The sequence below is a fragment of the Lacerta agilis genome, chromosome 13, assembly GCF_009819535.1.
Source record: "Lacerta agilis isolate rLacAgi1 chromosome 13, rLacAgi1.pri, whole genome shotgun sequence".
Classification (NCBI taxonomy): domain Eukaryota; kingdom Metazoa; phylum Chordata; class Lepidosauria; order Squamata; family Lacertidae; genus Lacerta; species Lacerta agilis.
Window position 1 is genome coordinate 1,250,158 of NC_046324.1, and position 16,513 is coordinate 1,266,670.

The window sequence follows — 16,513 nt, forward strand, 5'->3', positions numbered from 1 at the left end:
ATCAAACATAACAAGAATCCAACTTCAGATATTCATTTCAATATGAATGTAACCAAACACATTCTAAATGAAACCACAAACATGCGTTCCAAAACACAGGCAGCTTTCACAATTCCTTTGCTAGTGAATCCAAGACTTCTCAAAACATGTGGCATGGACATGCTCATAACTAGAAGGGTTGGGATATTTCCCCAAAACAAGGCAACAAAAAGTAGTGATCAACAACTTCCATCACACACACTTCAGTGTTGCAATCCGTCAAGCATTTAAAGTGAGTCCTACTGTTCTGCAAAGCAGAAAACAGAACACACCTCCTCCTCAAACAAAGCAAGGTGAACTAACTTTTTGGCAGCTGGTCCTGTCCCTTCCTTTGCACTGATGGCATTTAGCACAGCCACCATGCAAAGCAACCTGCTGTCTTTTTGACAGGACAAGGTGGGATGGAAGAAGGACCCTGACAACAGAGATGATTTCTGACAAAGTGTTACACTCAGCTTACCTCTTCTTCAGGTCTCGCTAGCCTCACAGCTTGAAAGTGGAGCAATGTCAATAGCAGGTAGCTGGAAAACATGATAACCCAACCTGACAAGTCTCACAGGGTTGGGATCCCTTTTCATCAAGTACTAACAGCTAACAGATGGACTGGTCTCTCCAAAGTTTATCCTGGTCCTGCGCTGTTGCTCAGTGCATGTCTCTCTCTGCTGCCTCACTCACTCTGCTAACTACTGGGAGCTTCTGAGCTCAGCCACTCTGCTCGAAAGACAAGTGGTAAGCTGATCTTTTCATGTAATGACTTCTCTCTGCTTGGGGAGGGGGCTCACAGCGGCAATGAGCTAAGGAAAGGGGTTGTGTTGTGTGTGTGTGTGTGTGTGTGTGTAAGCGAGTGAGTGTATTTAGTATTAAGAAGGGGAGGGACCAGGAAATGGGCAACAACAAGTCTGGCATCTGCTCTGATTTATAAAACTTTTCAGAAGCTACAGTAACTCCCCCACCCCTGCAAAAGGAATCTCACCAGTGCCTTATTAAGTTAGGCAGGCATGACTGGAGGATTGGAGGCTGAAGGTGCCTCTGGACAATTAAACAGTGCAAGCTTTTCAAGTTGTTGCCACTGCTCCAATTCCTTGCTATCTCCCCTCCCCAACATTTCTAGGAAATAATCAAGTATAACTTATTGGGAAGAAATGCAGAAAACCCCAGTTTACAGATACCCTGAAAACTTAACATTTCTCTGCAGTAACACTAAATGCTGCAAGATATATACCCGTGTCAATGGCTATGCATCCCAAGCAGACAGCTTAGGGGAGCTTCTGTGCAATATCTGGCCCAGCTTCCACTTGTCCCCTCCATTGCCAACCCCATAATAAAAAGACAGGTATGGAATTGGAACTTGGCAGTAATGAACTTGGGCAGGGTGGGGAACAGGCTGAGGCCTACCACATCCACTCCGTTCTTGAACTGGCCCAAGCCAGCCACTGACCAAGGCTGTAACCACGTGATGGAGAGCAGTTCTGCAACAGCCCCATAAGCCCCATATTCCCACAGGGGCTAAGAAAGCCAGCAGGGTCAATGTCAGCACCTATAAGTTGTGGGGGCCTCAACATCTGATGGGGCCACCAACTCCAAGCGCCCAGCTCCCTTTTCTTTATTTGTTTGTTTGTTTGTTTATTATTCACCATGCACTCTCAAGGTGGGTAACATACGGCTTAAAACAGCAAGTAAGCTACATAACACAACACAATGCTGAATAACCGATCAGACCATACCAGGCACGTCCAACAGGTAGATCATGATCTACTGGTAGATCACTGGACGCCTGTGGTAGATCACTGGTAGATCACAGGCTCCCCCCAATGAAGGTCAACAACTTTGGCTCCCCTCCAAAAAAGTCAACAACATCGCCCTGAAACCTTAAAACGGGGCTTTCCTCCCTAAAAAAAGAAAAGCTCAAAAACTTTGACCTGAACCCCCCCAAAAGGGGTAGATCACTGCCAGTTTTTAAGTCTGTGAGTAGATCACAGTCTCTTGGGAGTTGGCCACCCCTGGACTATACCAAGCAGCAAGCAAAAGCAGCAGCAATGCTTGATTTGAACCCTGGTCTCCCAGGCCTACCCACAGTGCTGCGCTGGCTGACTATTGTCTGATGTGTATTCATACCATTGCTGGTTTGTTCAGTTGTGTTATAAAATGTCAATAACAATAGAAAAAGAACAGCCAGTTCCTCATCTTCCCCAGGGCCACTGGAACAGAAAAGACAGCAAACTCCCTTGCTACCCCCCTTCTTCAGCTAGCTGTATGTGGCACTTAGACAAGGACATAAAGCACAGAGCTGTGCCTGGAAAGAGTGCGGCAACATGACAACAAGATCCAGCTTCCCTAAGGAGGGAGTTCCAAAGTCTGGGAGCATCCACCAAGAAGGCCCTCTCCCACATCCCCACCAAGCGTACCTGGGAGAGTGGAGGGACCAAGAAAAGGGCCTCCCCTGAAGAACTCAAAACCCCGGCAGGTTCATAGGAAGGAACACATCTTTCCAATAGCTTAGACCTAAGCCATGTAGGACTTCATAGGTGAGAATTAGCACTTTGATTTGTGCCTGGAAACAGACTGGTAGCCTGTGGAGCTGTTGTACTCAGGGACTTGCCTTCTCCCTATAACCAGCCCTGATCAACAATCTTGCTGCAGCCCTTTGAGACAGCTGAAATTTCTGACCCCTTTTCAAAGGCAGCCCCATGTAGAGCATGCTATAGTAATCCAAACGGGATGCAACTAAAATGGGATGTTTTAATGTGCTTCGTTTTTAGTATATGTGCTGCCAAAGCGAGCACTTATATGCTTCATTTTTGACCCACCAGAATTATTTCCTTTTATTGTCTGCAGTACATTAGAGGGAACCTCTGAGGGCAGATGCCAACCTTTGGTCTCTTGAGGTTTGTGCACACAACATTACACTGTATGCACCTAAAGCTAAATTACCATATTGCTGCATTTATTGATTCAATTTGCATTTAAAGGCAAACCAACCTAATTCCAAAACAATACACAAACCGAAACACAACCATCCTTTAACATCTGCACTTCTCCAACTGTTGCAAGGCAGTTCTCCAGCCAAGGAATGTGTACAAACCCCCCATATACTATGAACTTATAAATGCATCTATTATTGAGAACAGCAAGCAAAAATGTGCTACATAAGGGGGAACTGTTTTGCCAAAATGCATTTATAAGGTTAAATTGCATACAATAATCTGCATATTAGGAGAAACTCGCACTAAAATGCTTATTAATTTTCATGAGGACTTTAAAAAAATCACAAGCCAATGTGGTACTGTGGAGAACTGAACTTAAAATGGGGGGGGGGGGGACTGAAAGAAATCAAAATTGACAAATTCACCCACCTCTTCTTAAGATCATAATAAAAGCCTCCTAGATCAGACCCGGCCCATCTACCTGTTCTTACGATGGCCAACCAGATGCCTGTGGGAAACCAGTGATTTGCAGCAGCTGGAGCATAGAATCCTAGAATTGTAGAGCTGGAAGACACCTTTGAGGGTCATCTAGTCCAACCCCCATAATGCAGCAATCAACAGTTAAAGAATCCCTGACAGATGTGCATCCAACCTCTGCTTTAAAACCTCCAAGGAAGGAGAGTCCACAACCTCCCAAGGAATCCTTTTTACCATTAGAACATCATCACCATCTCTTTATATGCAAGCAACAGGCCATTCTAACATTTTATAGCAACGACAATTACGAAAAATACACATTGATACAACAGTAAAACACAGATTTATAATGCTAGACCATATATCTATCTACTGGAAACCAAGCTTTATGAGGAATGGTTGAGGGAGTTGAGTATGCTTTGCTTGGAGAAGAGGAGACAGAGAGGGGGTATGGCAGCCATCTTCAAACACCTGGAGGGCTGCCCCATGGATGATGGAGCAAGCTTGTTTTCTGCTGCTTCAGAGGAAAGGACCCAAACCAATGGTTTCAAGTTGCAAGAAAGGAGATTCCAACTAAATATTAGGAAGCACCTTCTGATGATAAGAGCTGTTTGATAGTGGAACGGACTACTTGGGAAGGGAGTGGGTGGCCATCTGCCAGGGATTCATGCATTGCAGGGCATTGAACTAGCTGACCCTCAGGGTCCCCCTCAAACACTATGAATGTAACAGGATTGTGGAAGGTGAAGAAGTGGACAGCATGGCACCATGTGATGCAAAACACAGCTCTTGCTGGGAAGACTGGAGTGGGGGAGAGAGTTGGCAGCAGGCATGATGTGTAGCCAGGCCTGGAGGAAGTGATGCAAAGGAGAGAGTCATCATTATGCAGATGGAACTGAAAACCACAATATTTTATGAGGTCACCGAAAGACACTAATAGACCCCGAGGAACCTAGCATAATAGAATGAGGTCAAGAGCCATATTGGTGTGATAATGATATACCATATTTTTCTGTGTATAAGACGCCCCCATGTATAAGACTATTTTGGGGGACTCCAATTTAAGAAAATGGGGAGAGATGGCTCAGAGTTGTTTAGCTTTTGGGAGGGAAATGCTGAAAATCACTCACCAGACTGACAAATGCTGCCAATCCCACGCGTCACTAAAGCCACAAAGCGTCTGCCCGATTGCCACCAGCAGCCGGCAAGCGCACACACAATTGCCGCAGTGGAAGCCAATCCACAGCAGCCCTTGCCGCAGCCACCAATCACCCGCCAAAATCGCCACTGACAACCTCCAGCTCGCAGCTGCAACGAATCACCCCCCCCCTCTTATATCCATGTATAAGACGATCCCCGATTGTGAACATGATTTTAGAGTAAAAAACCTCGTCTTATACACGGAAAAAGTATGGTGTGTGTGTGTGACTTGTGCACTTATTAGTACAGTTTAAACAAGCCACACTATTTTCAATAGTTCAATAGTTAAACATATTTAACCTGCATTTCGTGGTCTCCATTTACATTTCATTAACACACACACACACACACACACACACACACACACCACTTTGGCAAAATAGCCAGGTGTGGACAACAGTGTGCAACTGTCCCAAGAATGCACAGGGCTGGGGAAGGGAACCACACGGGTTTTCCTTGTCTTGACCCAATCAGGTTTCAGTTTACTTCAGGAAATCCAAGGGTGAGTAGCCTAGCAAATGGATTACTCATGCTCTTAAAAAAAGAAAGAAGCTCTTAAAAAAAGAAAGAAAGAAAGAAAGAAAGAAAGAAAGAAAGAAAGAAAGCAGGAGAGGGATGCATATGTTTAAGTGCTTTCCTGGATCTGGGGCTAGTTGAAGACCTGAGACTCTTTCCTTCAAGATGAATTCCCAGGGACTGCCCATGCCCAGAGCCTCACAGTCCATAATATGGACCGCATGGTTATTTCGCTAGCCTGTTCCAGACTAATTTTCTTCACCTCTCCACTCTGTAGATTGTCGTAATCCTTCCAATTTGCAAAACACACAACCTCTGGCTACAGCCATTTCCTGGAACTTGGGTTCCTTCTATGTTATTCAGCAGCACCAAGATATCTGGCATGGAAGCCTGATTAGATCAACTTGCCTATTTCAAGTTTTCCACCCCAGTCTATCTGGCTCTCACTTAACCCCATCAGAAGGCCATATTTACACTGAGGCAGTCAACTCATAATGTACGGAAGTGAGAGCTGGACCATAAAGAAGGCTGATCGCCGAAGAATTGATGCTTTTGAATTATGGTGCTGGAGGAGACTCTTGAGAGTCCCATGGACTGCAAGAAGATCAAACCTATCCATTCTCAAAGAAATCAGCCCTGAGTGCTCACTAGAAGGACAGATCCTGAAGTTGAGGCTCCAGTACTTTGGCCACCTCATGAGAAGAGAAGACTCCCTGGAAAAGACCCTGATGTTGGGAAAGATGGAGGGCACAAGGAGAAGGGGACGACAGAGGATGAGATGGTTGGACAGTGTTCTCGAAGCTACTAACATGAGTTTGGCCAAACTGCGAGAGGCAGTGAAGGATAGGCGTGCCTGGCGTGCTCTGGACCATGGGGTCACAAAGAGTCGGACACGACTGAACGACTGAACAACAACAACAAAGTCAACTCATACCTGATCTGTTCCTCTATGCTAGTGGTTCCCAAACTTTTCAGGGCCAATGGCTCCAGTAGCTTCCTCATCCTTCACAGTAGCAACTTTTGCCTTGCTCCAGTACTGGCCAAAGACTCTGTGTGCCTGTATCACCTCCCCCCCCCTCTCCCCGTCCTGACTCTGTTGACATGGGCCACTGGCCAGCCACTGTAGTGCCAGCATGCTGGCGCATGGCACAGAGCAGCAGAGGAGGTGGCCGACCTGTAATCCAGTGAGCATGCTGCAGCTGCCACAGCCGCAGCAGGAGATGCATTCATTGGAGGCCAGATCCTGTGGATTCTGCTGCCCAAGGCAGTTGCCTCAAGTTGCCTCATGGGTGACCCAGCCCTACTTCAGGCTCTGTGTCATGATCATTGCTGAATTCTGGGGTCATGACAGGTTTGGAGTGAAAGGGCAGGGAAACTGCCTTCTCTCCTTCTCATTTTGGGTAGGGCCCTTTCATTTTGGGGGCGGCACTGAGACTCACCACAGTTATCTTATAGCACTTTATCAGCAGGCATACACCCTTTTCACTACCAACACCCCAAAATATATATCCAGTTCCAACAGATTCTGGGATGAAAAAGCAGCTGCTCCATTTTCTCCCAATATGCCTCCCAGAACTGGGAATTTTTGAGGGAGAGGGAAAGTGGATGTCAACCAGTCAGACCTCTGAGGCTCAAATCCCCCAAATGACGTGGTTTGAAAATAGGTATACAAAGCAGGAGGGCCTTAGATTTGCTCAAATGGTTCTAAAATGTCACAAAGTATTTATGACTTCATTGGCTTTTCATTGTGCTAAAATCATTATCTTCTTTCCTTGCCTGGAAATACGGTTTAGATGCTTAGGGAGAAAGCAAGCAAGCAAGAGGTCCTCAGTTGCCACCTGCCTAGACTTGAGCTCAAGCATTTATTTTGTCTGGCCTGACTTCAATCTTCTGTGTTCTGATGACAGATTCCTGGTCTCCATCCCAGGTTCCCCCATTCAAAAAGGGGAAAAAGCTCCAACCTTCTCTCTCATTCCTGACAGCAGTGAGGCAGTGTATGAAGAACAAAAGCCCATTTATAAGATACTGCTATCCCTCCCAACCCTCCAATTTGACTACAAACAAGTAACAACCTCATGCTGAACTTAGTTTTCATATGATTTAAAACCTGCCTTGTGCAGACCAATGTTTGGGATATTGTCATTATGGAATGGTCTCTTTTGAACCTATCTCTTCTCAAAACAAACCATGAAGAACTTTAGCAAGCTCTTCTAGCCTTTAGAGTCATTCTACGCAAGTTCCTCACTTTGCTTATTCTGTTCTGAATGCTGCAGCTAAGACCAGGACAGGCTCCAGGCTTTCATGGGAAGTGGGTGGGGCATGCTCCACAGTTCCAGGTTCTAATGCTGGCCCACAACAATATTCTAGCACAGGGCTCTTCGTTATAACAGAGCATACTCTGGTTTCAGAGAAGGTGAGATGCCGTGTGCGCTGAGGAAGAAACCCACACATCCTTGTGTGTTCTCCTGACAGGTTATTACAGCAGAGTGCTCCTGCACTCTCTCACTCTCCCCACAGAAAAATCACAACAGACAAAGAGTCACAAAGCCATTCACGTTGCCATGGGGTATCTATATCGTCCCTCTTAAAGGTTTATGTCCACTGTCATGCTAGACTGCACCCTCTGCAGGACAGGAGGGTGTATCACAACAAAAATCCAGTGTGAACAAGATAAAATACGCCTTTGGCATATACCAGGGGTAGGCAACCTAAGGCCCGTGGGCCGCATCTGGCCCAATCGCCTTCTCAATCCGGCCCACGGGCAGTCCGGGAATCAGCGTGTTTTTACATGAGTAAAATGTGTCCTTTTATTTAAAATGCATCTCTGGGTTATTTGTGGGGCATAGGAATTAGTTGATTTTTTTATTTACAAAATATAGTCCGCCCCCCCACAAGGTCTGAGGGACAGTGGACCGGCCCCCTGCTGAAAAAGTTTGCTAACTTAAGAAGTGACAGGCTGTATTTAGTGTATCACATTAGCAGTGAGTAAACATGAAAAAGAGATACACACCTCTGTGATGACACCAGCAACATTTATTCCCCTAGAGATGCCCATACTTCAACAACATCCAGGATCCAAAATCATGTATGCATAGAACATGCTACAGAGAATAAAGTTTTATCTCCAGATACATTTTAATATCAATTTGTTGGAGAAATGCCAGGTTTCAGACCCCTGTACTTGCAAATGCTGCTGAGAGGAACTACAGAACTGCAAACCAATCACCAAAAGAACCCTTTGGCTGAAATCTTGAGCCTTAATTGAAACCAAGATCAAAACACACTGGATTAAACTTTGCACAGCTGGTGTAAAGGAACACCAATGGCCCTTCATCCCAAAAGGAAACATTAAAAAATAAGAACCAACAACAAAGCAAATTCCTAAGGCATTCTCCACACTGCAAGGAACCCAAAAAGAGCAGTCCAAGGAGAACTAATCCTGTTCTTATATTACTAATACATCAGGCAGCTCCCTGGGGGTTTCATGGTCCTTTCCTACAAAGTTCTGGAATCACTGAAAGAGCCACAACTATTTCATAAGGTGTCCATTTTCTGTCCTTCCCTGGATGTATACAGACTATTGAAATCAGTGTGATTTATGCATGGTTAACTTTGTTCCTTGCATAGCAGAAGTGGCTGTAATGCTGGCCAAGGTGTCAGGAGGTGTTGGGACTACCAAGCAGGACACAATAGTTGGCATAGGCGGCTGCTGCTGCTGCTGCTCCTTGTGTCAAGCCTTCCAGGCTGTAGGTCACAGTGTTACGTGGCTGGTCAACTGCTCCCAAGTTCCAGAGTGACCTCATTAAGGCCAACAGTTAGGAGCCTCTGGCGTGGAAGACATCCAGGTCAGGCAGGGACTGGGTAACAACTGCATTCACTGCATCAGACCTATTCTTATTTCTTTTCTTAAATTTACAGCATATCCCACTTTTCTTCCATCATGTAGCCTGGCAGTGTACACATGGTTTGTGGGCAATTACCCATCCAATAACTGAACAGACTGTCACAAATCCCAAAGAGACATTGCGGAGGGGCTGGTTGGATGGGAGGAGTTGCCCATTGATGACCCTAGGGGGTGTCCCAGTGGGTTTGAAGAGGATGCACTAGGGCTTTGAGAGGCAAAGGAATCACCCCAGGAGTGAATTACAGTTTAGGAGTCAGATCCCAGGGAGGGTCCCTATGGCATAGTCCCCCTCCAGAGCTCTGCTTTGTCCTCTCTTCTGTGCCTACTTGAACCCCTGGCTCCCATGCCAGCCTCTTCTCCAATCCCAACACCCTCTGGCACTGCTGGATCCTGCCCCTAGCATATCCTCTCAGGAGAGGCCAGCCACTCTGTCTGACTTGCAGCTGCTGCTGCCACTTCCCCATGGCAAAGGAGACACCAGCACAGGACTGAACAGATGCCTCAGCCCTCCAGAAGTAGTTCCTGTTTGCTTGCCCATTCCAAACGACAGCAGTGCTTGCCACCCTGAAGTTGTGCCACCCCATTTCCTAAGGGTGTGTGTTGTTTGTTGGATAACCACATCTGGAATACTGTGTCCAATTCTGGGCACCTGTCAGGGAGCCGACAAGGAGAACAGGTCGTTTGCAGATCAGAGGAAGAGAGTGCAACGCTTGGCTAACTTACAGTTAGTTTCTTTATTAAGGAAGCAAAATAAAGAACATCCAGAGACTTCTAAAGCTTGCTCCTGTCTTGATGAAGCAGTTGTCTGGACTGGCTTGTAGCTCCCCCTTCACTCCCTAGCCCTCTGTGTCAGGCCCCTCTGTCTGCCTATGGCCAGCTCCAAGGGAGCCTCTCTGTGTCTGCCTGGCTCTTTCTTGGCAACATGCAATGAATGTCTCGCTCGGGGGTGGGGGGTGGGGGCCTTGCAAGCTGTCCGCAGTGAAGCTATCAGATTGGCTCTGTGAGAGAACTGCCAAGTCTGACTCCTGTCCCTGCCCTGTGCTGGAGCACTTGCCTGTTTCTCTTCTTCACTATCTTTCAAGCTCCCTGCCTCCAGTACTTCCCAGGCCATCCCTTCCTCAAGGGTGTGGCCAGTTTCCCACCACTGGGAGTGGAACAGACTCCCTTGGGAGATTGTGGACTCACCTTCCTTGGAGGTTTTTAAGCAGAGGTTGGATGACCATCTGTCATGGATGCTTTAGTTGTGATTTCTGCCTTTACGATTCTATGGTGCTATGATTCTTACCGGTAGCTGGTTGGATCAAACTCTTAGCTTGCATAAACCCTATTGTGCCCTTGAACCTCATTTTGACTATGTGCCATCCTGACTTCAGCATTCAAGATTTTGTACTCTGAGTTTGAGTTCTTCATCCTCCATCCTTTCAGCAGAGTGAAGGCCTCATGTGTCTTCAGGCCATAGCCTTAGCTGGCTCTGGCTCCCAGCTCATGGCACCTGGTTCTCTCTTAAGTAGTTCCTAAGCTCAGCACAGACACAGAGAGACCTGCTCAACCATGAGCCTTCAGTCTTGGGCAGTAACCCAGTGGGAGGGAGATGGTTTGACTGCCATTTTGTTGTAGTTGTGTTCTCATTCTTCTTTTTAAAAAAATTAAAATAACTTCCAGAAGCACAAAAGCTGATGAGTACATATTGCTTCTCACTGAAGGAAGCCCAGTGAACCCAGAAGCTGCAGTGTATTAATAGTAAGCTACCTCTTGTCACATATTTAAGAAACAAAGCACAATTAAGTTGAGTCAAATACAGATACAATGAACCCTGACAGCCAGAACAGGGTCGCGGAGGGAAGCATGGCCAAACAGCAGATCTGTTACATGCCTGGTACAAATTATAATTCTGACTCAAATGCCAGAACAAATGCCCAGAATGACCCTTGTTTTAATTAACAAAGGAAACAAAGATGGGGCAATTAACCTAATGAAAATAATAATTTGGAAACCACTCCATCACATCTTTGTTTGGTGGGGGGATTTATTGTGATTATCTATTCCAACACAGCATTTGTCTTCTGTTTGCCTCTGTTGTTTTTTGTTTGTTTTGTTTTGTTTTGCTTTGTTTATTTTATTTTTTGCTTGGACAAACATTATACTGTCCCCTGTTTGCATAATGCTCCACTGAGGCCCTCTCCCTCTCTGAGCCCTCTGGTCTTCTAAGTTGCACTGCGAAAGCCCTGCTGAGACTCTCCATTCATGAGGTGAACTCAGCATTCACTGGGGTGTTACGAGGCCTTCCCAATGGTCTCTTGATTAACAGGTCTGTCTAAGTCCTAGTCTGTAAGATGCCACAAAGCAATGCAAAGCTTTTGGAAAGCATTTCTGGAGCTGCAATCAGCAAAATGCAATTCAAGTTACAATCCTATGCATCCACTCCAGAAGCTCCCGCATCTCTTGCACCTAGCAATTAAAATTAAGAACCCTGGAAATGATTTCTGCGGATTGCTGGGGACAGCCAGTGTGGCAGAGTGATTAGAATGTCCAGCTAGGACCTCAGAGATCGGGGTTCAAATCCCCACTCATCCATGAAGCTCACTGGGTGACTTTCAGCCAGCCAGTCTCTCTCAATCTAGCAGGGTTGCTGGGAGAATCAAACAAGAGGCACACACCAGGGGTGCCACTTGACACACCCTTGAAGGAAATGTGAGATATAAGTGTGTGTTTGTGTGTGTGTGTGTATCTGTAGCATATCCAACTGTCTACCCAGTGAAAGGGGAAAATAAAAAGATGCTTTCAGTGAGGAAAAAAAATGGACCAAAAGGCAAATGAAATGGAATGTAACAGGAAAAGTACCGGTATTTCAAATTGATACTGTACAATCTTAGCAGACCTTGCCAGAAGTCTTCTGTGAGTGTAGTATGGAAAAAATTGCTGGAAGTTTAAATTGACACAACTTTTACTCAGCACAACAGATCTTCTACAAAACATCTGTATTATATGCCCCAGGAACCAAGGTATATTGAATTTACAGCTTTGTGAGTATACAAAAGCCAGATTGGTCTTTTTAAATTGGACTCCCCCCACCAGATCGCCCACACAAGTTGCTTTTGAAATGGGCTGAAGATGCAGATTTACAAGGCTAGACAGGGCTTCTACACAATGTCTTAAACATCTGTTAGATGTCTACACCAAGTCAAATATGCAGACATACTCAGCTTTCACAGGAGGCTGTGCATTCCCCCACTCACTCAACCTGTTCCTAACAAAATCCTTTATTTCTTGGTCACTGTGATATTATTATCTAAACGACAATCTGCTCCCAAGCAAACCTGCCAAGCTTTTAAGAACCTCCCTGCAGGTCCTTCTCCAGACTCCAGGTAGCCCTGCTCCCCAGAGGAGAGCTATTTCAGCGGTGGTGAGGAAGGGGTAAATTTATTTCCATTTTAGTTTCTCTTGTTTTCTCATTTTCCCAATCTTCTACATCAGTTTGTGAGGGGTTTCTTTCAAGTCCTTATGAAAATTCATCAGCATTTTGGTGCCAATCTCTCTTACTTTACACATTTTTGCATGCAATTTTGCTTAATATACACGTTTCTGCCTGCTCTTACTGGTAATAACTCCCCATGTTTTCAAACGGGGGTCTTTCCTAGCGCTTCCTGAAGACTGAACCTGGGGCATGTGATCTACTCCTGAGCCCTATTCCATAAGAAATGTGGGGGCACAGCAGCCTGCATGACTTCTATGCATACTATTTCCCCGACTAATCCAGTACTGGTACAGCTCCACAGGGGCTTGGGCAGAGAAGTGTCTTTTCTGTCGCCATCTACCCCAAACATTTTCTAGCAGGAGATGCTGGGTTGGGGGTTGAACTTGGAACCTTTTGTGGGCAACTCATGAACGGCACCACTGATCTAGCATGCCTACGTTTGTGAGGCAGAGAGGGGCTCCCCTCTTCCAACAGGCACATAATATCACACATAAGGATTTTAAGTGCAGGTCTGGCTCTACCAGAGTGAAGGGGTTGCGTCAGTCAGCAGATACTGGGCAGCAGGAGCAGGGGCAAGGTGTTGGAGGACACAGCTGTGTGCCCCAGGGGTGGCTTGCTCTGCACCCCCTAACCCCCTAACGTCTGCCCTCTGAAGTCATGGCGGCTCTGCACCATCCTGTTGCCAGTGCTGAAATAAGATTCAGCTACCAGCCTTATTGGCTTTTGCGCGTGGCATTTGGGAGGTGGTGCCATCCTGGCCTTTACCCAGGGCTGCAAAATGTACTGTGGCTGAATGCATATTATTTTCTGCATCAAGCGTGCAGAAATTGTATAAACCAGGTCTGAGTCCCATTAGGGAAAAGGGGAAAGTTTAGCTCTGCCACCTACCGGTACCTTCTCTAGGTAGTTATCTCCTGGTTCATAAAGCTACAATAGTGAATGATTTAGGCTTGGGCAGAATTCCCTTGTGAAATGTTGCTAGTCATACTGAAACCTCCACCCATTCATTTGGCAAATGAGGCTAGGCTATTTACTCTGCCATCATGCTTTTTCTGGATTAAAGTCAAAGCTGAAGCTGGTAAGAGAAAATGATTCTTTCTTAACGGTCTGAACCAATAATTGGAACCAGTTTACCTTTTTAAGTACACACTTTTTCTGAGTACTGTAAATATTAGCTAAAATCCAAAGTACAACTTGCCATACACGCTACATTTTTCAATTATTCTCTAGTTAGGAACAGCGGGTGAATTCTGAATCTGTTCCAAGACAGGTGCTTTGTTAGTTGAGCTTGGAGAAAACCACAAGATCCATTATTGGGTGACCTATAATGTTTGCATAGCTACTGTGCTCGGGGTGGTAGGTTTGACCTTAAATGTAGGGGAGAGGGAGAATAGATCCTTCTGCTAGTGCCATGGCTGCAATCTAAATCTCACACATCCTCAATTCAGTCTTGGGGAAACAGAGGCCATAGGTGAGCCAGGAGGATACAGACGCAGCAAGTAGTCTGTGGCAGAGAAAGGGGACAGGGAGAGTTCAATCCTGGGCAGTCAAAGGGAAGTTTTCAGGACCCTGGACAGAGATCAAAGAGCAGCTAAGTTGCTCTGATAGGATTCAGTCTCAATGGTGCTCTCTTGTACTTCTGAATAAGCCTCTCAGGGTCTGCCTCCATGCTGTGGAGTACAGATATGTAAAGGGGCAGCTCTTTGCCCTGGAGTCTACCATTCCAATGTCAATAAATGTTTTCTTGCCAGGTGCATTTCCTGATTACAAAAAAGAAAAGAAAATTACCCCCCCCCCAAGCCTAGGCCTGGCAGCAGCCTCGGTCCATGAAACATTTGGTCCACTCTCCCTGCTTCAGTTAATATCCTGGCAATCCCATTTTGAACCATTTCATTAACTTTCTTCTATGGCTACTAATATCCATTTGCTTATCTCCATCTCCCATTTAATGCCTCAAAGTAATAACCCAAAAGTTAAAAATTATCAGGGCAAGGTGGAATGACAAGTCAATATGTGCAAATCTGCATCACTTATGGTACACAAAGAAATGGGATGCTTTTTGCTTATAAAATGGCAGGTTGTACAGCCAGAATATCCATGGTTCTGGATATCCTTTGCAAGTACATGATTATCTCTAGCTTTTAGCAAATATTCAGGTGTGTGTGTGTGTGTGTGTGTGTGTGTGTGTGATAAATCTCTATCTGGGATTAATTATATTTAATTACACCAACACCTTGGGGCCGTTTAAAACTCTGCTTATTCTCACATTTCAGCTAGTTTTTGGCTGATCTTTCCCAAAAGATGTTTGGCAGTCCATTTGGACTCCTTGGAATATGTGAGATTCCCACTGACACTGGAACCATTGAAGTGCTGGACACAGATGCAGGAATTTGGTAAATTGAGACAAGGGCAAGTTTTCCTTGTCAAATAAACACAAACTAACTTTCTTTCTATAGTATCTGCACTGGGCAATTGTTCACATGACTGAGTGTTCTCTCCCAGTTTTCATGCAGCCAGATATCCTCTACCCCATGTCATTTTGCATTTGTACTTTTTGGTAAAGTATAGCTTGATGTTGTCTTATATCTCAAAATTTGCCTAGGCTCATGGGTTTTGCAAGATATGAGGCTGTCCCAAATTCTGCTTGTGCAGCACTGAAGACCTCTGTGTTTTGTTGTTGTTAAAGGGCAGCAGTGAGTGTTTTTTTAATGGTAAGAAGCTTCATTTAAGTTTTTAACATACAAACAAACATGTTGCTCTAATTTTTAAAAAATAAACAAGCAAACAAATAAAACAGAGCTATTCAAAACTCTGAAGACATCATATTGTAAGTCCTATCTGAGGACACAAACCAGCACAGGAAACTAAACCAGCTTGAAACTGCAAAGTTTGTTTTTTAGAAAACACCACAGAAGCAAGAATACACACCACTAAGCCGCCTCTAAGGGATGCTGGTGGCGCTGTGCAAGTAGATAAATAGGTACTCCCCCGGCGGGAAGGTAAAAACTGTCTGCAGACAAATGCCGGCTCCCTCAGCCAGTAAAGCGAGATAAGCGCTGCAACCCCAGAGTCGTTCGAGAAGGATACTGACAAGCTGGAACGTGTCCAGAGGAGGGCAACCAAAATGGTCCAAGGCCTGGAAACGATGCCTTATGAGGAACGGCTTAGGGAGCTGGGTATGTTTAGCCTGGAGAAGAGAAGGTTAATGGGTGATATGATAGCCATGTTCAAATATATAAAAGGATGTCATATAGAGGAGGGAGAAAGGTGGTTTTCTGCTGCTCCCGAGAAGCGGACACGGGGCAATGGCTTCAAACTACAAGAAAGAAGATTCCACCTAAACATTAGGAAGAACTTCCTGACAGTAAGAGCTGTTCGACAGTGGAATTTGCTGCCAAGGAGTGTGGTGGAGTCTCCTTCTTTGGAGGTCTTTAAGCAGAGGCTTGACAGCCATCTGTCAGGAATGCTTTGATGGTGTTTCCTGCTTGGCAGGGGGTTGGACTGGGTGGCCCTTGGGGTCTCTTCCAACTCTAGGATTCTAGGATTCTAAATGTTAGAATTGTAAAGAAAAGGAAGGCACTTTTTATCATATGTGGTGGGAATGTAAAAAGGTAAAGGACTTCTGGGACATGATTTATAACGAGATTAAGAAAATGTTGAAATATGCATATATTAAGAAACCAGAAGACTTTTTACTGGGAATTATTGGTAAAGATGTTAAAAAACAAGATGTAAAACTTTTCCAATATGCTGCAACTGCAGCGAGAATTCTAATAGCACAAAAATGGAAACAAGAAGAATCACCGACGAAGGAAGAATGGAAAACGAAGCTAATGGAGTACGCGGAACTGGACAAAATGAAGGGAAGAATCCGAGAACGACCAGAAGTTCATGAAAGACTAGACTAAATTTACAGATTATCTGAAGGACAATTGCAGTCAATTGAATACGTTGGTAGGATTGCAAGAAGCTTTGTAA

The 16,513-nt window shown here is 45.2% G+C and overlaps 1 protein-coding gene across 3 annotated transcripts in view; it reads right to left on the reverse strand.

The window, feature by feature from the left end:
• THSD4 (thrombospondin type 1 domain containing 4) overlaps positions 1–16,513 on the reverse strand; it is a 319,132-nt gene that overhangs the window by 99,589 nt on the left and 203,030 nt on the right. The window contains exon 1 of one of the 3 annotated variants that reach the window (XM_033168043.1): positions 500–794. The exons of the other annotated variants lie outside the window; for them this stretch is intronic. Coding sequence (XP_033023934.1) covers positions 500–571 — 72 coding nt within the window. The 5' untranslated portion in view covers positions 572–794. Of the gene's footprint in view, positions 1–499; positions 795–16,513 lie in introns of those variants that run through there. 3 annotated transcript variants of the gene reach the window in all.